This window comes from Marmota flaviventris, chromosome 10 (assembly GCF_047511675.1).
Source record: "Marmota flaviventris isolate mMarFla1 chromosome 10, mMarFla1.hap1, whole genome shotgun sequence".
Taxonomy (NCBI): Eukaryota; Metazoa; Chordata; class Mammalia; order Rodentia; family Sciuridae; genus Marmota; species Marmota flaviventris.
In genome coordinates, this window is record NC_092507.1 from 113,493,159 (window position 1) to 113,516,460 (window position 23,302).

The window sequence follows — 23,302 nt, forward strand, 5'->3', positions numbered from 1 at the left end:
TGGACAGCACTGGGCCTGGGCAAGAGGACAAGAGATAGCGCACCCTGAACCCCTCTATTTATTAGGAGAAAGACATTTGATAGAATATTCCACCCAAATAAGGCAGGGGATGATGTTTTAGAGGAGGGGCTGCCCAATCCCGTTGGGTGATGCCCAAGCCCAGAGCAGAGGCACTTCCTTGCCCAGTGAAGGGAAGGCCCATTGCTTCGCACAGTGTGTGATGCCAGGTCAATGTCCTCAATGTTACTCAAAGCTGACGGGGTGTGCCTAGCTCATGTGCAGGACAACCGCCGACAACTCCCCCTCAACAAACACACCCCCAAACCATCTTATATTGCAAAAGATATTCTCTTCTCACAATAAAGAACGATCTGACCTGCAATGTCCATAGTGCTGTGGTTGAGAAACAAAAGCCAGCCAACATAGTGAGACCGTCTCAAAAAAGAGACTGGGGATGTAGCTTGGGGTAGGATGGTAGAATGCATCTGACTTCAATCCCCAAAACTAAAAAATATCTCAAGGTCAAGGTATCCATTGTGCAATGCCAGGAAGTCCTTCACCTATCACCCCTTGGTCAGGGATCCTTAATCAGAAGGAGGAAGGATGACCAATGTATTTTTCTCCATAACAATTTCATAATATATTTTTTTTGGGTAAGCAGCAGATTTTATAATGGCAACATCAGGAGATAATTACAAGGCTTGTACAAGATAATGTAAGTCTGATTCCAACTGGCTGAGCAGAGTGGATGAGTCTGACATTATTAGCACATAGGGACCAAAGTGAAGGGGGATGGAAGCAAGAATATCTTGTGTATCATAGTCATTGAGACAACTGGTAATGAACTGGGGCATTTCAGAGAGGATGATGACTTTTGCCTTCCAGAGAGGACTTAAATTTGCTCCTGGCAGGTGCTCAGAGGTGCTAGTACTTAGGGATCACCCTAATTCTATTTTAACATTAACATGACTCAGAGGAAGCTGGGAATGTAGTTCAGTGGTGCAGTGTCTGCAGAGCAGGTGTGAAGCCCTAGATTTAATCCTCAGCACCAAAACAACAACAATAAAGTCTCTGGCTCTTCCTTAATTTGTATTAGTCTTAAGAACAGGACATTTCTGCAATAAAACTAAAATTTTCAGTTTTTATCATATTTTTCAGTTATTTGTTTAAAAATTTGTCTTCTGCTGGGTGTGGTGGTACATGACTATAATCCTAGTGACTTGGGAGGTTGAGACAGAAGGATCGAAATTTCAAACCAGCCTCAGTAAGATAGCAAGGCCCTAGGTAACTTAGCAAATCCTGTCTCAAAATAAAAAATAAAAATGGCTAGGCAATTCTGGTTAAAAAAAAAAAGGTGCTTTGTTTTTTTATTATTTTGAACATACCAAACACCAAGTCTGTGTCTGATAACTCTATTACCTGGATTCCTGAGTTTGTTACATCATCTGTTATTTCTCTTGGTTTCTGTCATTGTTTTTTCTGTACCTTTGGAAGGTGATTTGTGATTGGGTGCTTGCCTTAGTCCGTTCAGGCTGCTACAACAGAATACCTTAGAATGGGTGGCTTAAAAGAAACAGAGATTTACATTTCTCAGTTCTGGAGGCTGGGAAGTGTAAGGTCAAGGCACTGGAAGACTTGGGGTCTGGTGAGGGCTGCTTCTGCATAGCTCACTGTCTCCTCTGTGAACTCCCCTGTGGAAGGTGAGAGGGAGCTTCAGGACCTCTTTGATAAGTGCATGAATCCCACTCATGAGAGCTCTGCCTTCATGACCTCATCTCACAACGTCTCTACCTCCAAATACTCTCACATTGGGGATTAGGTGTCAACACATAAATTCTGAGAAGACACAAACATCAGGCCACAGCAGGCTGGACCCGGTGTATCTAAAATTGCAGATACATTTGGAGACCTAGGATGACGACTGCCGTTGGGGGCTCAATTGTGTTCCCTAAGAAGGTATGTCAAAGAGCTAATGTCAGGTACCTATGAATATGACCTTATTTGGAAATAGGGCTTTGCAGATGTGATTACTAAAGAAAGAGGAGTTATACCAGGTTAGGCCTGGCCCTAGCTCTAATATGATTGGTGTCCTTATAAGAAAGAGAGAAGAGACAGAGACAGAAACCTACAGAGGGCAGATGGCCCTGTGAAGATGGAAGCAAGGAATGGAGTTATGTTGCCGCAGGTCAAGAAATGCCAGATGGTGACAGTTACCAGAGCCAATGCCAGGCAGAGGACACCATCCCCTCTGAAATGCCCCATTCATTACCAGCTCTTTCAATGATCATGACACACATGAAATTCTTGCTTCCATTTCCCCTTCACTTTGGTCCCTAGGTGCTAATGATGTCAGACTCTTTCATTCTGCTCAACCAGTTGGAATCAGATAAAAGAGAAAGAAATTGCTGAGAGCCACAGCCCAATCGGAATGGCCCCTGGCATTTTGCCAATAGTATTGGTTGAGAGGCAAGCCATTAAGATGATGTTGGATTGATTCGGTTGTATATTAGACCTTTACTATCCACCTCGGCCTGCTACTTTGGAGTTCTCGAGCTACTTTGGAGCTCTTGTGGGGATTCCCGGAGAGTTTCCATTGGTTGGGGAAGTGCGGGAGGAGGGATTTCCGGAGGAGGGATTTCCGGTTGGTGGTTCCTGCAGGAGCTGTGTGGCGTTCTGGAGAGTTCCCGGGGAGCGTGTGTGGAGTGTGCTTGTGGAGTTCAGAAAAAGTTTGTTCCTGCTTCAGTGGCTCCTGATTTGTGCCCAGCCAGACTGTGGCAGAAATTATTTCTAGAATGCTTCGCTATCCCTCACATTCAAATCAAAGGTAGATGTGCACACTGTAATGTCACGGCTTCAACAAGGAATGATGATCCAATCTAAAAGAAGCCAGGAGCTGGGTGCTGTGGGGCTCGCTCCTAATTCCAGTGGCTCAGGGAGGCTGAGGCAGGAGGATTGTGAGTTCAAAGCCAGCCTCAGAAACTTAAGGAAGCCCTAAGCAACTCAGCAAGACCCTATCTCAAAATAAAATACTAAAAAAGGGCTTGAGATGTGGCTCAGTAGTTATGCACCCATTGTGTCAATCCCTGGGACAACAACAACAAAAAGAAAGTAGAAAGAGTCAAGAAAAAACCCTTTTTGAGGCTCTTTAGAAAGAACATGGCTCTGAGGATGCCTACATTTTGAACTTCAAATCTCCAGAATTGTGTGAGAATAACTTTCTGTTGTTTTAACCACCCAAGTTGTGGTAATTTGATTGAACAACCATGGAGAATTAATACAATTGTGTTTTTGTTCCTTGTTCTCTTTTGTTTAATATTAAATATTTATTTGCAGTTCTGGCGATTAGACCCACAGTGCTCTACTACTGAGCCATATCCTTAGCTCTTTTTTAAAAAAATATTTTATTTTTTTAGTTGTACATAATACCTTTTGTTTATTTATTTTTATGTGGTGCTGAGGACTGAATCCAGGGCCTTGCATGTACTAGGTGAGGGCTCTACCACTGAGCCACAACCCCAGGCCCATCCTCAGCCCTTTTGTTTGATTTTGAGACAGGGTCTTTTTAAGTTGCTCATGCTGGTTTGGAACTTGATATCCTCTTGCCTCAGCCTCCCAAGTAGCTGGGATTACAGGCATGTGCCACCATGCCTAGCTACAATTTTGTTTTGTTATTTGTTTTCTCCTCTATATGAGCTTTAAAATTATGTACTTTGTTTCTATTCTTTTAGTGGTTACTGTAGAATTAACAGCATATTTTATGAATGTCTTCTAATCATTCATTCATAAACTTCACTTTTTTCCTCTGGTGCTGGGAATTGAACCCAGAGATGCTCTACCATGATATTCCCAGCCCTTTTTATTTTTTATTTTGAGATGGGGTCTCACTAAACCCTGGCCTCAGACTTGCAATTCTGCCTCAGCCTCACTAGTCACTGTATTAAAAGTGTGCCACCACGCCCAGATAAATTTCATTCTTTTTACAAGAATTAACCAAGAGCCTATTACATGCCAGGTCATGTTCTAGACACTGGGGTTAGAGCAGCAAAACAGGCACAACTTTCTGCCTCCCTGAGGATTGTGCTCTAGTCCTGGAAAGCATACAATATAAATAAAGTAAATGGAATGTCAAGCTTTGACAGGTATTTTAGAAAAAAGAGAGTAGAGCAGGGACTTGGATGTGTTGAGTGGTGGTTTTCAGTTTCGAGTAGATTCCTGTGAGGGGCTGAGCCATGAAGGGGTCTGGGGTAGCATGTCCCAGGCGGAGGGAGCAGCACAGGCAGTACACTTCAGGTGGAGGTGAGTCCGCTGTGTTCAGGGAGCAGAAGGAACCCGAGCAGCAGAAGCTGAATAAGCCCGGAGCAGAGTAGGAGGTGATGATGTTGGAAAGGTACATGGAGGTAGGAAAGGAGGAATGAGAAATAGGAGGAGACATAAAGGGAGGACGGGGGGAAAGATTCAAATTCAGAAGTTCCCCACACTTTTCCAGGTCTGTGACCTCCCCACCCCCCTACCCCAGCCTGTCTTCCTTGCAGATTCTTGGGGAATCTGTAAATCTACCTGTGCACTGTTCATTAACTCCCCCAATATACAGAGTAAGCAAAGAGAGATAGGATGCCTTGGGGAACCTATAATTTAGGGGATTTTCCAGCATTATCTATCATCAGATAATGAAGACCACAGCAGCTGGAGGATCCTGAGGCTGAACAGACCACCAGAGAGATCACCAGGTTGATATCATCACTACACACCATCTCATACTCACCCCTCCTCGAGTTTCCTTTGAGAGAAGAGCTCAGAATCCCTCAAACATGCCCTTCGCTCTGGAGATGGGCCACATTCTCTCTTGAATGTGTATTTCTTGCTTGATCCCCAAAGGCATCGCCGCTCTCTTGAAATTGTCCTCGTTCTCTCTTGTTTAAGTATTTATCTACTTCCCTAAATTAATCTCTGACTATTCCTCTGCAGGTGTGGGCTGAAATTCTTTTCTATTACTTACTTATCAAGAACCCAGCTTGGGGGGTATGGGGCTGGGACTCAGCGGTAGCGCACTTGCCTGGCATTTGTGAGGCTCTGGGTTCGATTCTCAGCACATATATAAATAAATAAAATAAAAGTCTATCAAAAACTAATTTATATATATATATATATATATATATATATATATATATATATATATATATATATATATTTTTTTTTTTTTTTTAAACAAAGAAAGAACCTTGCTGGCCCTAAGTCAATTTCCCTCTTCTCTCTGTACTCCTTGATCCCTTCTTCAGTCCAGTTTGTATATATGTGTATTGTGTGTGTGTGTGTGTGTGTCTATACACACAAGTATACATATTGGGGATTGGGACGCTTTATCACTGAGCTATGTCCTCAGTCCATTTTATTTTTTATTTTGAAACAGGGTCTCACTAAGTTGCTGAGGATGGACTTTTATTTGTGATCCTTCTGCCTCCTTCTTCTGAGGAGCTGGGATTACAGGTGTGTACCATAACACCTGGCAGATCATGGTTTTCGATATACTTGACGCCTTTTCTTAAACTTGCAGACACTTCCCCTCCAACCCTCTTTTCCTCTCTTCCTTCCTCCATACTTCTCTCTCTCTTTCCTTCCTTCCTTCTATCTTTCCTCTCTTTACTTCCTTTCGTGTTTCCTTTCTTTCCTTCCTTGTCTCTTGTACAAATATCCCCTGAATCCTCTTAAATGCTATACAGTGTGCTTGGTGTGGAGCAGAAGGTTTGTGTGAAATGCAGGCTCCATATCCCCTTGTTAATTGAGTTTTGAGTTTCTCTGCTGCAGTGAACTTCTGTTGTCAGTGGGAGAAAAGAAAAGTCATGGTTTTCTGAGGTCGTTTTTTCTCATTCTCATTCTGCTCGTCATTTCCCTCCTCGAAGCAATCCTGTAATTAGAGATTATTTTGTTTTTCATTATTAATATTTGCTCTTTTTAGACACACATGACAGTAGAGTATATTTTGACAGATTATACACATATGGAGTATATATCTTATTCTGATTAAGATCTTATTCTTGTGGTTGTACATGATGTGGAATTTCACTGCTGGTGTACTCATTTATGAACACAGGAAACTTAGGTCCACTTGATTCCACTATCTTTCATATTCTCACCCCCCTTCATCCTCTTTGTCTACTCCAGTGAACCTCTATTCATCCCTGAGGTAAAGCTTATTACACACATTTTGTGGATATGAAAACTGAAGTTGAGAGGGATGAAGTGGTTTGCCCAATGTCACATATCTAATTAGTACCCCATCCAGAATTTGGACTCAAGTCTTTGGGCTTGCAGGAAGTTCTTCATTCCAGCACACCAACTCTCTGCTAAAGTCAGAGCGAGCATTTCTCATCAAATCTAAGGTGATAGACTGCATCATTATTTATGTACCATTCAAGGTGAAAAGTAAACTATGATATGCCATTGAATGAAGATGCATTTGATAGCAGAGATAGTAAAGTGTTAAATCTAGTATAATAGGAAGTATAAATTTTATGTGAACAATTGTCTCAGTCCCGGATACAATTCTATTTGCTCTTATTGATACATCAGGAGGTGTGTAAATCTTCAGGGAAAGTGTTGGCTTAACAAATAGAGTGACACATAAATTTTTTTCCTAAGAACTGCTGTGAGAGGAAAATAAACAATAAAGTGATGATGGTATTACATTAATACAACTCTGCAGGAGGGATGAGGGAACACTCAGGAAGAATTAATCTGTTTTATTCCAGTAATGAGAAAGGAGAGTTGTAAGTAACACTTAAGCTCAAGGAGATGAGGAATGAGCCTGGGACAGGGGGAGGGAGCAGATGTTGGAAGAAGTGCATATGGAGCAATAATTCTAAAATGCAACTTGGGAACCAGTGTCACTCTAGAAGTAGGTTTTATTGGCTTGTAGCAAAATGGGGGTAAAAAATAATATGATAATTTTGATAGATGGAAAGGTGATACATACAATCCAAGATTCATTCATGATAAAACATTTATTTATAGATATTTTAAATATTCACTCTTAATGAAAATTAGTTTAAAAAGGGGATCTTATAATCTAATAAATGTGGGCGCAGTGGTGCATGCCTGTAATCCAGCGGTTCCAGAGGCTGAGGCAGGAGGTTCACTGAGTTCAAAGCCAGCCTCAGCAAAAGTGAGGCACTAAGCAACTCAGTGAGATCCTTTCTCTAAATCAAATACAAAATAGGGCTGGGGATGTGGCTCAGTGGTCAAATGCTCTTGAGTTTAATTCCTGGTACCAAAACAAAAACCAACCGATCAACCAAGCAACAACAACAACAACAAAACCCCCAGCAACATTGAAATCTTTCTTGTGTGGTGGAAGAAGAGGATCTCTACTTAGTTCTCTGCTACTCAACATGATACAGAAAGTAACCACAGTGCAGTAGGCCAGGAAAGAGAAACAAAAGGTGTGGAGATGAGCAAGGATGAAATGATACTCCTTATTTTCAGATGTTATGCAGATTTTCCAAATAATCTCCAGATCCGTGATCAGAATGGGTAAGAGAGAAGACAGTGTTTGCTGTATATGAAATTGATATGCAAATCAATTGTATTTTTCTACATAACCATCAAACAGAAAATGAAATTTAAAATGATAAGCACTTAACAATAGCACTAAAAATGTCAGGAACAAGCCTGGTATAGTGGCACATGCCTGTAATCCCAGCAACCTGGGGAAGCTGAGGCAGGAGGATCTCAAGTTCAAAGCCAGCCTCAGTAACTCAGTGGGACCCTGTTTCTAAACAAAATACAACAAAGGGCTGGGATGTGGTTCAGTGGTTAAGTGTCCCTGGGTTCAATACCCTGTACCAAAACAAAACAAAAAGTCAGGTACATAGGAATAAATATAAAAGAAGATATGCAAAATTCCTTACAGAGCACTTTTAAGATATTATGAGAAAGCAATAAAAACCCAAATAAATGTGAGATATATGACATTTGATACCTTAAAGGCATCAGTTCTTTCCAAAATTATCTATAGAGTCAATGTAATTCATATAAAAATCCCAAAGGTTTGTGTGTGTTGTATGGGAGTGTGTGATTTAAGTAGATTTAAAAGGTTTTATGTAAGAACTGGGGTTGCAGTCAGTGGCAGAGCACTGTCCTAGCATGTGTGAGACCCTGGGTTCTATCCTAGTATTGAAAAACAAAACAAAAAAAAAGTTTTATGCAAAGGCCAGTAGTCACCAAGACAGTTTTGAAGAATGGGTATTAAGACACTTTATTATCTATCTATCTATCTATCTATCTATCTATCTATCTATTTTGTTTTTCTGAACAAGGGATTGAACCCAGAGGAATTTTACTTCTTAGCTACACCCCTAGCCCTTATTTTTTTTTTGGGGGGGGGGGCTATAGGCTATTGAATCCAGGGGCACTCAACTATTGAGCCACATCCCCAATCCTTTTTTTATATTTTATTTTGACAGGGTCTCAGTAAGTTGCTCAAGGCCTCACTAAGTTGCTAAGTCTGGCTTTGAATTTGTGATCCTCTTGCCTCAGCCTCCTGAGTTACTAGAATTATAAGCATAAGTCACAGGACACGGCTCCTTTAATTTTTTTTTTAAATTTTGAGACAGGGTCTCACTAAGTTGCCTAGGTGGGCCTCCAACTTGATCTCCTCTTGCCTTTTCCCTCCCACCCCTCCGGTAGCTGTGATTATATAAGGTGTGTGCCACCATGCCTGGCTACAAATCTATAATATTTTTGACAGTGTGGCATGGGCACAGAATCTGATTACCATAAGAGTTGGGCCAATGATGACTTTTAGGGAGAAGATACAGGTTTATAATCTAAAAGGAGCATATGGGAAGCTTTTGGGGTGCTGATAGTTCTATTTCTTGAACAGGATAATAATGACCCTTTTTGTAATTTATTGATCTCTCTCTCTCTCTCTCTCTCTCTCTCTCTCTCTCTCTCTGTGTGTTTACAATAAAGCTTTCTTTTTTTAAAATAAGAAAGTATAACCAAGTCACTAGAGATAGATACTGGGCTGGAGTGAGGTGGGGGTGGAGGGACTTTCTTCCACATGCTTCTCTCTTGATGCACATATATACATACTGTCAATTTCCTGTCTTGGGTACATTTTGAATTATTTTGACATGCACTGGCCATTGATGATGAATCTAAGTCCTTCAAAAGCTTTGTTCTGTCAAAACCATCATCTATTCCTTCTTTTATTTGTTTTTGCAGTGCTGGGATTTAACCCAGAGTCTTGTGCATGCTTAGGCAAGTGCTCTAATTCTTTTCTACACCTATCAGCATTCCCTCACCTCCCAATAACTCTCAGCTTGTCATACATACAATCTAGCCTCAAACTAGCCCCCTCCTGTACCCCAACATAGATTGTAGTGTAAGTGGAAAGTTCATTTGGCTACCATTGCTCTCTCCTACTATTTTTTCTCCTCTGTCCTCAACTTGTCATTGCCAATGTTAAAATAGTCCTTACTGGTCCTACAGTTATCCTTTTAACTCCTCTGATTCCTGTGTTCTGCAGCATATGGAAATTCAGTGATGGAGGAAATTGAGCTAAAATACATATAAGACCAAAGTGGGGAAGAGAAAGACTGGAGAGAGCAAGTGTCCAGCATCCATTCAACCCCCCTGGCCACCAGCTATGGGCACACTATTGCTTCCAGATGTCTGAATAGATCAACCCTAAAATCCCATCGTGATAGTTTATTTGTTAATGAGTGAACATAAGAGAAGGCACTTAAATATTTTAGCTGATGTACAACAGAGACAAACCACATTCAAATTGCACTAATAAGTAAAAGAAAAGATGGTTGTTATTTTAAGCCACTATGTTATGGAGTGTATTTTTTTTTTAAATTATTATTTCTTTTTAGTTGTAGATGGATACAACACCTTTATTTTATTTATTTTTATATGGTGCTAAGGATTGAATCCAGTGCCTCACACACATGTCAGGCAAGCACTCTACCATTGAGCAACAACCACAGCCCCTGAGCAGGTTGTTATTAGTAATAGATAAACCGATACAACTCCAATGCCGTGGATTTTGAACTTGGTTGTCCATCTGATGTAGGAGATACAACACCTTTATTTTATTTATTTTTATATGGTGCTAAGGATTGAATCCAGTGCCTCACACACATGCCAGGCAAGCACTCTACCATTGAGCAACAACCACAGCCCCTGAGCATGTTGTTATTAGTAATAGATAACCGATACAACTCCAATGCCGTGGATTTTGAACTTGGTTGTCCAGCTGATGTAGGAGAACAGGAATATTTTTAATGGGATTGTAGGGATGGTTTGTGTTTTACAAGGATTCTTATTGGCGCAAATATGGAGAAGGGATTGAAAGGGGCCGATACTAGAGATTGAAGAGGGTTAGGAATGTTTGAAATAGAGACTAGGGAAAGCATTGTTATATGACTTACCATTATTAACCACAGGCCCAGATGAATGGTTTTGGGCAATCTGGACAGATCTATTCCCCTGGCCAGGGATTGCTTCAGGAATGGGTGTGTGAGTGAATCATGTTCTCATATTTAAATGTTGAGTATGAATGTGATGGCATTTGAAGACAGGGACTTTAAAGAGGCAATCAAGTTTAAATAAGGTAATTAGGATGGACTCTAATCCCATATGGCTGGTATACTTATAAGAAGAGGAAATTCGGACAGAAAGAGAGACACCGGGAATGCACTGCACTCAGAGCTTAGACCAGTAAAGACATAGAGAGGTGGCTACTATAAGCTAAAGAGAGAGGCCTCAGAAGGAATCAGACCTCAGAAGGAACTAGAGCTGGGCATGTGTACCTTCAACTTCTAGTCTCCAGTACTGTGAGAAAATAGGTTGGCATTGTTTAGAGGACCAGTCTGAGTGTGCTCTAAACAATGAGAGTGCCACATGTGACCATCTCAGGCCAATGAGACATTAGGAACAGGAAGCTGGGGGACTCTGGAGAAAGCTTGCTGTCTCCTGAAAAGGAGCCACAGGAAAAGATGAGCCTCCTCCCTCGGCTTGTAGGTAATGCCTGGAATACCAGTCACCATCTTGAACTCAGTCATAGGATGAAGCCTGGTGGACAAAAGCTAATGAGTCAGTTAAGCATAAATCCTACCCTCTTTCTAGATTTTTTTACTTCATTAAGTGATATATTTACTTTTGTTTAAGCCACTTTGAGATGGAGTTTCTATTAATCACCACTGAATGTGTCCTATATAATCTAGACCTTAACTAAACAAGTGTCAAGGGCAGTGGGATTTGGAGGAGGTGGCATAGGGAACAGATTGCAGAGGAAGTAGGAGGTACAATCGATGGGACACAGTCGCTGACTGAATGCTGATGGTTAGAAGGGATAATATCCCTCAAACAGGTCCACCATTTTCCTAGATTCTTAGGTTCAATCAGTCAGTAGTAGACTGTTCCATGATGTGTGCACTACTAAAGATGGGATGTATAATGATACTAAAGATGTCAAAATATGAAAAAAAATCTGAGAATTAATAAGAAAAGTACTAAAAGAATATATATTTTCTTTGTGTGTCTCTCTCTGTGTGTGTGTGTGTGTGTGTGTGTGCAGTTTTTTCTGGGTTTATTTAAGTACAAGTGAAATACACACAGGAGTCTCCTATTCATTTCCTTCACTGTGCAGCCTGGCATTGGAACTGGTGACTCTGAGGGCCAGTAGGGTTTCTTTTTTCACGATGGCTTTGAGGTTCATGAAGGAAATACTGTGAGCAATCTCAGCACAATAAGACTCATTGCTCATTGGCAGCATTTCCAGCTCCTTGAAATTGGGGACAAGGAACTTCCAGAAGCCACTGAGTAGCATGGACTTTCCTTTCTTGTTGCTCCCATAACCAATGTTGGGAATCAATCTGTGACCCTCGAATCTTCTCTGAACCCAGTTGTTGATATCCCTGGGTTTCTATTGGTTATTCTTACTTTTGACATTAAGGGAAAAATAGCAAAACTTTGTATGGAACTACATTTATTCAAGCTAAAGGCTTACATTCATTCTGAAATGATACCTTTCCTATTTTGTTGTTAAAGTTTCCTTTTTCTATGAAATGATGACTAGAGCCTGACTAGAGCTGAATGAGCCTTGTGTTCCTCTTTTTGATGAACTCGGACTTCTTGAGAGGTCTGAGGCTGGCGATAATGCTGAGCAGGAGATTGCTGTTAGCATTGCAGGCAGTGCACGGAGAGGAGAGGGGCAGAAGTGGGCATTCCTTCATGGACACTGTTTTATTCTATTCTCTCAATATCTCTGATTATCTTGGATCTACAAAAATAAAAATACTGGCTTAATCAAAGAGAGGTTCACAATCTTCCTATGGATTGCAATGTTATCAGTACGACAATGAAGTTATATATTAGGGATGTGGTGTCACTGAGGAGGAGCTGATTACTTTTATTATAAGCTGATGGGACTTGGATAACATTGGGACAGGAATGATATAAGAGGTTTGAAGAACTAAAGGGGCTTTTTTACTGATTTAATCCCAAATGCAGTGTGCAGTAAAGTTTTACTAGTTTGTGGCAAAATGAGAAAATTAAGGACAAAATAGCAAAACTTTGTATGGAACTACATTTATTCAAGCTAAAGGCTTATATTCATTCTGAAAAGATACCTTTCCTATTTTGTTGTTAAAGTTTCCTTTTTCTATGAAATGATGATGATAGGTATTTGAAAAATAGTTTTTACTTAGCAGGAAAGAAAGGCACAAACAAAAAGCCAAAATCAACATCAACTCTTGTTAGTCTTCTCTATTGTCTTTTTTGAAAATACACAAGTCCACAAAATCTGCAAATGTATGAACAATGCTAGTAGTTGACCTCTAATATTTGTCCTGCTAATTCCATGAATTATCACTGTGTATCTTTCCTGTCATAACCAGAGGCCTCACCTCCTTGGGCATCATGCCAGGGGAGGGTGAGTCTGGAGACCTGGGCTGTGCCCCCTGTGTTTTCTCCATAAAGGGCTCAGCTCTCACTTCTCATTAGGAGCCTCTGCAGAGAAAGATCCAGTCTCCACTTGCTGGGAACTTCAGCTCCTGGCCTTGTGTTGAAGGAAGGTGTTTGCTTTGTGTGAGTTTGGGGAGCCCTTGGGGAGCTCAGGTCTGATTTAGTTTCCAGAGATGTTTGGAGTTAAAAGAAAGAGACAAAGAGAGCTTTGAATTTTTCTAAGATTAGAAAGGAGTGGGGACAGGGTTAAAGAAAAAAAGATAATCAAGACAGTGACTTTCATCTTTGTTTTTTAAGACTAACAATGACCCAATTCAGCTTTCTGCTGTTTCTCATTGTGGCCAGCAGAGGATGCAGTGCTGGTGAGTCTCCCTGTTAGGGGCCCAGTCCACCCCCGTCCCTCCCCGCACCCTCCCTCACCTGCATACAGCTTTCAAAGAAAACACAACTAGGTAGGGTTGATTCCAGAATGGGGGACTCTCCTGAACCAGAGATGATGTCTTTGAGATGCACAGAGGCCACCTTGGATGTAGTCTGAGTGCTGATTTCTAGCAGTGAGAGTATTGCTAAGACCTATCCTGGATCTGGTTCTTTGTCTCTGTGTGGTCCTGAGGGGACCCTTGTAAGAACCGTGTTCTCTCCTTGCTATTTCCAACTCAAATGGAGTGCCTTGGCCTTGGGATTTCCATGGCAATTGTGGGGTATGCTCTGTGTCCAGAGAATGTTCTCTTCATACTCTTCTCTACAACAAGAATAGGAATGGCATTTTACAATCTGTTTTTCTATTATCTATCTATCTATCTATCTATCTATCTATCTATCTATCTATCTATCTATCATCTATCTATCTATCATCTATCTATCTATCTATCTATCTATCTATCTATCTATCATCTATCTACCTACCTTTTAATGAGAAAAGCCTGTTTCTTTTCTCAGTACTGTGGATTGAACCCAGGGGCACTCTACCACTGAGCCACATCACCAGCATGTTTTATTATTTTTTATTTTGAGATAGGGTCTTATTGAGTTACCCAGGCTGACTTTGAATTTGTGATCCTTCTGCCTCAGCATCCTAAGTCACTGGGATCACAGGTGTTTACCACCATGCCTGGCTGAGAAAAGCATGTTTCTACATATAACCTCACTTGATCTTTACAAAAATACTAGTTATTAGCTTCATCTTAGGCAGAAGGAAACTGAGGCTCAGGTGTGGCAAATAGAACCCAAGGACTCTGCCCTGGAAGCCTGAGCTACTTAGGCCTGAATCCCTCTGACTTGAAAGCTTCTGATGCTTCCACCCCTCCAGACTTTTAGACTGGTTTGCAGAGTTGACACTCGTGTACAAGGTTCTTCATTCTGTGCCCCTGCTGGTCTCCTGGCTAGAGTCTCAGCTCTGTCACCTCACCCTCTGCCTCAACCACCTTAAGCTACCTGTATTTCCTCCTCAAGCCGGGCTTTGCTTCATTCTTTTCTCCAGGTCTTTGCACATGTTTTTGTCTTTGCCTTGAATTCTCTTTTTTTTTTCTTTCTTCCAACTGATGAATCATGTCTATTCTCTCAGAGTACACTGTAGTGTCACCAGAACTAGAAAGCCTCTGTCACTAAGTCATCCTATCCCAGACAACCCCCGGCTCCCTTCAGACTTCTCTATTCTCATCTCAGAGCCTTTCTCTTGTTCTCCTGAGCTTATCCTTCATTCCTTTTAATAGAATTTTCTGTTGGTTTTGGCAACTCCCTCTAGAGGTAAGTTCCTGGGGATGTTGAATTTCTTTAAATGCCAAGTGCCCAGGTCAGGGCTTGGCCCAGCACGAGGTCGTGTGGAGGGAGGGAGGTAAACCTGTGCTGGATGCTGGCTCAGATGGGCTGGTGGATGATGCTGGATAGCTCAGGGTCTTTCAACCCAGGCAGCGAGGCTCTGCCACAGAGGTGGAGTGAGTTTGGGATTAGTGGTAAGGGAAGGCTGGGTTTTGTGTCAAAGCAGCAAAGAGAATGAAACTCTGCATATTCTCTAGGTGTGGTCAGTACTGTTCCCACGAAATGGACCTGGTCTTCACTGTATGCATCTCTGCCTGGAAGCTGCAAAGAAATCAAAGAGAAATACTTTGGTGCAAATGGTAAGTAACAAGCCCTGTCAGAATTTTGTCCTTTGTGAAGTTTTTTTTTTTTTTTAGTTTATTTAAATTTTTTTTTTTTTTTAAGTTCTGGGGATTGGACCTGCTGAGCTACATCCCAAGGCCTGCCCTCCCTGTTTTTGAGACAAGGTCTCCCTAAGTTGCTGAGGCTGGCCAATTTGTGATCCTTCTTCCTCAGACTCCCCAGTTGCTGGTATCATAGCCTTGTATCACTATACCCATCAACACTATCCATCTCAAGAAAAATTTCATTACCCCAAACAAAAACTCCATAATTATTAAGAAATAAATCTGCATTCTACCTTCCCTAAGGCCCTAGTAACTTCTGTTCTACTTTCTGTCCTATAAGTTTGCCTATTCTAGTTACCTCGTATAAGTAGAATCATGAGGTAGCTATACTTTTGCATCTGGCTTATTTCACAAAGCATAATGTTTTTGCTAAGCATAAATAATTCATTCCTTTTTATTCATTGTGTATAGATATATATGTCAATGTATGCATTCTATATATTGTGTATGATGTGTGTGTGTGTAGATCTACATATACACTCAATGTTTTATTTGTCCATTCATCTGTTGAATATTTGGGTTGTTTCTATCTTTTGAGTCTTGTGACTAATGCTACAATAAATGTTATGTGTACAACTTTCTGTTTGAGTTTCTGTTTTTAATTCTTTTAGTATATCCTAGAAGTGGAATTGCTGGGTCATGTAAATATTCTGTGCTTAACTCTGTGAAGAACATTGCTGAGAGATTGGATAATTTTATGTTCTGCCTCAATCAGAGAGATGTGGTCTTCTGAACTTGGGGATGCATAGTGACAGGACTCAGGAGAGGAGCCCTTAGGCCATGTTTCTAGTTCCCAGAGCTGTCCTGGTCATGGCACTGAGATGGCATGAGCTCCCAGACAGGGAGGATCTGGGCTTGTTCTCTCCACAGATGGCCTGTATTTCCTCCGGGCCAAGAATGGTGCCGTCTACCAGACCTTCTGTGACATGACCTCTGCGGGTGGTGGCTGGACCCTGGTGGCCAGTGTGCACGAGAACAACATGGCTGGGAAGTGCACGGTGGGCGATCGGTGGTCCAGCCAGCAGGGCAACAGAGCAGACTACCCAGAGGGGGATGGCAACTGGGCCAATTACAACACCTTCGGGTCTGCAGAGGCGGCCACCAGTGACGACTACAAGGTGGGTGCCACTGGGAAAGGGTGAGGACCTGATTGTGGCTGCGCCACAGCATGCAGGAGGGAAGTTGGGAGGGGGGTTGCGGACATGGGGCTGGAGCAGAAGAGAGAAATAGTCACATGCCTTGAATCCCAGCTTCCTCCCACAAGGCCATGAGGCAGTGGGGTGGTGGTGGGGGCATGACCTGCTGGAGGTGGGTGTGTGTGAGCACAGCTGGCCATCTGTCCCCCTGGAGCCCAGAGCTGTCAGCTCAGCTGAGGGAGCCCATGTGTGTCTTTTGCCCCTGTGGGACCTGGGCTGGTCAGTCTCAGTGTTGGTTGCTTTCCAGAACCCTGGCTACTATGACATCCAGGCTGCAGACCTGGGCGTCTGGCATGTGCCCAACAAGAGCCCCATGCAGAACTGGCGGAACAGCTCTCTGCTGAGGTACCGCACCAGAACTGGCTTCTTCCAGCATCTGGAACATAATCTGTTTGGCCTCTACCAGGTACACAGGGCTGTGGGCTGGGACTGGCTGTCCTGGGTGTAGAGAGAGGCAGGTGTGTGAGGTTGGGCAGGAAGCACCTTTCCATGGCCCTTTCATGTCCCCTCATCCTAATTTGCTGATGGCTTCTGACCCACTTTCCTCAGAAATTCTGAGCCAGAGAAGATAAAAACCCAGGGGAGAGGATATTTGGGGCAGGAAGAGAGAGAGAAAGTGCACCACTTGGCTGGGGCTGTTGGAGAAATACAGCAAAAAGGAAAGATTCATATTTTGACTGGTTTTGAAATAATCTCAGCTACTGAGAAAACACTGCTTCCTCTTTATGAATGACAGTAATCTACCCAAACCAAAACTATTGTCCTTATTCAATGATTTTTTTTTGTTCCTTATAGAAATACCCAGTGAAATATGGAATAGGAAAGTGTTGGACTGACAATGGTCCAGCGATACCTGTGGTCTACGATTTTGGCGATGCTCAGAAAACTGCAGCGTATTACTCACCCTATGGCCAGCGTGAGTTCTTAATGCTCCTTGAACTCTTCATAGCAAAGATGATAAATTCAGTTATGACAGGGAGAAGTTATTTATCACGACAGCCTTGTTCTCTTCTATAAGTGTTACATGTCTTGTCACATTTAATTTGCACAACTACCCTTGAGGACTATTATGAACTCCACTTTGTTGACCAGAAACCTGAAGCACTGAGGGGTTCAGGAACCTACCTGAGATCACAGTGCACAGGCAGGAGAGGCAGCATGTGGGCTGGGAAGGCCTAAAATAAATGAGCAAGAGGTACTGATGAATTCCAAAGATTTTAAATTTATGACCAATTGGCTCCAGATTCTATTCTTAGCTACCCCATTATCAACCCTTCAGCAACTTATTGAGACCAGGCCAGGTTCGTGTATAAAACAACAACAAACAACAGACAAAATGGTGAGACAGTTTTATTTCTATTGTGAGGGATAAATATTTGTTTAGTGTGAATCTAAGTTTGGTAACATCACCTTTGTGGAGGTTGAGCCTATTCTATAGAATTCAAAGCTGTTGTAAATACATTTAGGTCTTGAGAATTTAAAATCCTGGTGTATGTAGGAGAATTGTAAGTCTGAGGCTATCTGGACAATTTAGTGAGACCCTGTCTCAAAAAAGAAAGGGGGGCAGGCAAGAAAAACTAATTGCTGCAACGAGCCTTTGTTTGTGATTCCCCAATATTGTTGAATTTCTCTAAACAAATTCTAGTAGAATAGGGGCTGCCTCTGAGATCCACTTCTTGAGTTCTGGGGTTGGGAAAAGGTTGGTGAAGTTTGGGGCTGGGATGCACCAATCATGACCACAGTAGTGCTGGCCTCCACTCTTGAGCCTCAGCCTGGCATCCACTCTCTCTGGGCAGCCTAAAGGAAGCTATTTCTGGCATCCGACTTGAGTGCTGTTTTCTGCATCTCATTTTCAGAGGAATTCACTGCAGGATTTATCCAGTTCAGAGTATTTAATAATGAGGGAGCAGCCAATGCCTTGTGTGCCGGAATGAGGGTCACCGGATGTAACACTGAATTTGTGAGTCTTTGTGGGGACCAAAGGCGCTCATGAATGAGGCTGAGTATGTGGGTGCGTATGTGTGTTGAGTGTAGTGTGAGCATATGTATACATGTGGGACTGTGACTTCCCTTCCTCCTTGCTGAGTCTCTGAGGGACCAGGGCTGCAGGACCTCCTGTCCAGGCACAGACATCCTGTACTGTTCAGGATCAATATCAAGTTGCATGCTCACCCTTTGGGATAAAACATTCTGTTACCTGGATTTAGGGTGAGGATTATGTTCAGGGACAACCCATGGAAACCTCTTGAAGCTGAGAGTGCTTGAGAAACATGAGGTGTTGTTATTCTCCACCTGAGCTTTAGCTGCCAGAGTCAACCTTGGCCTTCCCACCCCTGTCCAGAGATTGCATGGATGGACCATGTGTTGACACATTACCAGGAAAGTCCTGGATATATTCTGCTAGAACCTCATTCAGGCCATCCCAACTCCCTACCACAGGTACTTTCTCTGGCCAGAGGTTACCATGGGGACTGATTGCCAGAGCAGGACAAGGCAGCTTCATCATCAAGAAGGACCCTGGGGTTATGATGGGGAATTTTCAGTATGGAAACACTAAAGGAGCAGGTCTGTTGTGACTATCTGGCTCCCCTGGCACCTTGAAGCCATGGCTTCAGGCATGTGTAATGTAGTGTGCACATGTGCCAGCACACACCTGCTCTTACCTGCCCTGAGCACCTACACTGTACTAGAACAGGAGACACATATATTCCTTGCTCTCATCCAACAGGGCAGACTTTCACACAAAGGTGAAATTACTATCTGATGAACCCAAGGTCTTAGTAGAAATATAAACCAGGAGGGTGGGAGTGTAACTCAGTGGTTGAGTGCTTACCCAGCTTTTGTGAGGTCCTTGGTTCATCCCTCAGCAACAAAAATAAGACAAAACAAAACAATATGACAACAACAACAACAACAACAAATAACTAGGGGCTATAAGAACACCTAACTCTGATGAGGTGTCAAGGAAGTGATTGCAGGAAAGGGAACTTCTGTGCTGAGTCTTGAGAGCTGGAGAGAAAGAACTTTATGAGTTCTCAATGCACTTTAGGAAATGAATAATGTGTTCAGAATCATCAGTGTTTCAGAGGGCATGTGGCATTCAGGGGGCAACAAGCTGTTTTGCAGTTTTGATGCATGAGATGTATGTGGGGGTAGTGACAGGAACTGAATTAAGAAGAGACTTTAACATCACAACAAAGATTTTGAACTTTATAGTTGATGAGAGCCAATAAAATACTTGAACAGGAAGATTGACTTGATTGTCTTTGTGACAAGCATGCTGGTAGCACAGTGGTGACAGATTCTAGTGGGGTGAGATTAAGGACCAGGAGACCAGTATTGAGGTGGTTGCATAGTTCAGAAGAAGGCCTGAAATAAATGAGCAGGAGGTACTGATGAAGTCCAAAGATTTTAAATTTATGACCAGTTGAACACAGAGGATGGAAAGAGAAAAAGTCTAGAATAAGCTCATGGTTTTCATTTGGGTAAGAGAATATCATTTATTAAGTCAGGGTGTCTGGATGATGAACAGGTTTGGGGTCAATGAAGGATATGCAGTCATATGCTGCTGCAGAACAATATTTTGATCAATGACAGACTGCAAATATGACAAAAGTCCCAGGAGATTATATTACCTTGTGACATCATGGTCATCTTAGTTTGTAAATAAACTATCATGTTCACACAGTGTCAAAATTGCCCAAAGATGCATTTTTTACAAAGTATCCCCATATTAAATGATGTCTGGAGGTAATTAACTGTGTTTTGGTTGGAGGGAGCTTGAAGTGCCTTCAGAGAGGTCCCAGTGATAGAGTTTGAGGTCTTCAGCCCAAGAAAAGAAAGGACTGGAGATAGAGCTTTGGGGCCATCAGTGAATTGTCAGTAACTGTAGCCAAAGAGGATCAAACAATCTATAAAGGAAAGGGAGATGTGTCCCCTCCTAGGGAGGAGCACTTAAGGAATTCATGAAGAAAGAGTCCATCCAGGGAATCCAAGAAGGAATGTTCAGAAAAGTTGAAGGAAAGTCAAGAGGAGATGGTATGTCACTAAAGCTAGGGGTAGAGAAGTTTTTATGGGAGACATAGATCAACACTGCCCATGGAGAATTGATGAGTAGCAAAGATTCCTCTGGATTTGGCCATTAAGGTCTTTGGGCTCATCAGCAGACCTCTCATTGTCACCCCCCCACTCCTTGTTTCCTAGCACTGCATCGGTGGAGGAGGGTACTTCCCAGAGAGTAAACCCTATCAGTGTGGAGACTTCTCTGCTTTTGACTGGAATGGATATGGAGCTCATGTTTCTTACAGCAGCAGCCGGGAGATAACAGAGGCAGCTGTGCTTCTCTTCTATCGTTGAGAACTTCAGACTACGGGACCCAGAGCTCTTCTCTTAATGATGGGGTCCCAAGGATGGAGAACCACTTGCCCAGTAGCTAGAATGTAGCAGAGGAAAGAAGAATAAATCATATTAATTCAGGGATTGGGGTTTGTGTTACTTGGCTTTGTGTCACTGTGACTGAAATATCTGGTAAGAACAACTTAGAGGAGAAACAGTTTATTTTGGCTCACGATTTCAGAGACTCAGTCCATGGTGGATCAAGTCCATTGCTTTGGTCCCAAGATGAGGCAGAATATCATGGAGGAAGGGTGTGGTGGAGGGAAGTTACTCCACTCATGGCTGCCAGGAAGAGGGAAGAAAGAGAGAGAGGGAGAGAGGAAGCAAGAAGGAGGGAGAGAAAGAAGAGTAGGATGGGGTCTCAGGCAAGAAGAACTCTTCTAGGGCACACCCCCCGTGACCCACCTCCTCCAGGTATGCTCCACCTGCCTACAGTTACTGCCCAGTCAGTTCATTCAAATTAGGATGGACTAATTATGTTACAGTGCTCATAAACCAGTTATTTCACTTCTGAATATTCCTGAATTAATATAGGGGATACCTCATATCCAAACCATAAGTGTTTTTATGAATTCTAGGAGATTTCAAAAGACTGTCTTAACAGGGTCAATGGCCAGCATCTCATTGGAGGGTTCTTCTTCCTGCCCAGGAGAACGTAAGCCACCCTAAAACTTAATGTCCCAAATAATGAGTGAATAACAAACACAAATAGTCAGAAATATATTTACAACAGCAAAGCCCCTGATAGGTCTAGTCAACGTGGGCTCGGGAACTAGACAGAGAAAAGGTGGCTCTGGTGGTTTACTTAAGGGGGTACATCAAAGGCAGGTTTCAAGGGCGAAGTCTTGCTCTGTGAAATGTCTTGCAGTCAGAAGGTTGATTGACATCTTGGCAGGACATACCCATCTCAGGTGCTGTGTAGGCCACAGCAGAGCACAGTAGAAATTCACACTGTCCCTGAGCAATTGACCAGAGAGAATGTCCACTGGTCATTCCCAGACACCAGATGTTTCTATCCACTAGGCTTCCATGTGCGGTGACCCACATGCAACCCGTGGACAGCTCGTGACACTGTCTATTGCTCTGAACAATTCTACTTCAATCACTTTTGTGCTTGGAATGTTAGGGCTTAGAAATACTAATAGGGGAATATGCCATCCCCCAACTCCCTTCTGGTAACCCTTTAAAACAGCCAGTGGAATAAAGGTCAAGGAAGAGGCATTTTATCCTTCTCCCTCTTAACTTACTCATATGGACTGCTCAATTTGCATCCTCAACCTGAAACTCCTAAAGAAGAAAATAGTCTTTTTGCGGGGGAGAGAGGTTGAGGGTGCAATAAAGAAGGAAAAGACACCTAATATCCATATCTGGTGTCTGTCAGCCTTGGTGGTGGGTTTCTCCTTAGGGAAGGATGGGGCTGGCAGGCCTCTGAGGATGCCTCTTCTAGGGTAGTGGCTAACCCTCCTGGGATCCCATCTTCAGGGCCTTGTTCAAAAGGGGCCAAGTGACCCAATCATCCCCACTGTGTTATTGGTACAGGTGGGATGGGATGACATCAATACTAGCCCTTGGTTAAATGTTAGGCATTTTATTGTGTTTTCCTCTAGAATGCAACTGTGAGTATAACCAACCCTTCCTATTCTTCCCTACTGTAAGTGTCCATTATTCCTCTCTGGCTAGGAGACATCCTTCTTGGGTTTAATAGTTTGCTACAGTGGCTCATAGAATCCAGGAAAATAGTTTATTGGCAATTAATTACAAAGTCTACACATCCTGATTTCAAAATTTTCTACAAAGCTACAGTGATCAAAACAGTATGCTACTGGCATAAAGGCAGGCACAGAGACTAATGGAATCAACTAGAGAGCTCAGAAATTAGCCCTCACATTATGGTCAAATGATTTGGAACAAGTTTGTCAGGTCCACTCAATGGGAAAAACTAGAAATCCACATGCAAAAGAATGAAGCTGGACCCTACCTAACACTGCACACAAAAACTAGCTCAAAAATGGATCCATAACCTAAATTTAAGACCTAGAACTATAAAATTCTTAGATCAAAACAGGTCAAAGTCTTCATAGTAGTGAATTTGGCAATGATTTCTCAGACACCAATAGCACAGGCAACAAATGAAAGAGTGGACAGGTTAGCCTTCATGAGAATTAAAAATTCTGTCCATCTAGCAGCGTGTGGTGCCACGTACCTGTGATCCCAGCAACTGGGGAGGCTGAGGCAGGAGGACCACAAGTTTGAGGCCAGTCTCAGCAACTTACTGAGACCCTGTCTCAAAATAAAAAATAAAAATGACTGAGGGTCACTGACTTTTGCTCAGTGGCAAAGTGTCCCTGGGTTCAATCCCTAGTATCCTTCCTACCCCTCACCAAATATATACAATCCAAAAAGCACTATCAACAGAGTAAAAACAATCATAGAATGGGAAAAATATTTGCAAATCATATGACTGGTAAGTGACCAATATCCAGAATTTAAAGAGAACTCCTAAAATTCAACAATACAACTTCAAACAACTCAATT

General features: G+C 42.4%; 1 protein-coding gene across 1 annotated transcript; it reads left to right on the top strand.

Moving 5' to 3' along the window:
* Positions 1–13,273: 13,273 nt before the first annotated feature.
* On the top strand, positions 13,274–20,728 carry LOC139707483 (intelectin-1-like). The gene is made up of 7 exons (XM_071618785.1): positions 13,274–13,334; positions 14,988–15,089; positions 16,047–16,294; positions 16,620–16,778; positions 17,168–17,288; positions 18,229–18,332; positions 20,576–20,728. Exons 1-7 carry the CDS (start codon positions 13,277–13,279, stop codon positions 20,726–20,728), a joined length of 945 nt encoding a protein of 314 aa, XP_071474886.1. The 5' UTR covers positions 13,274–13,276.
* Positions 20,729–23,302: the final 2,574 nt, after the last annotated feature.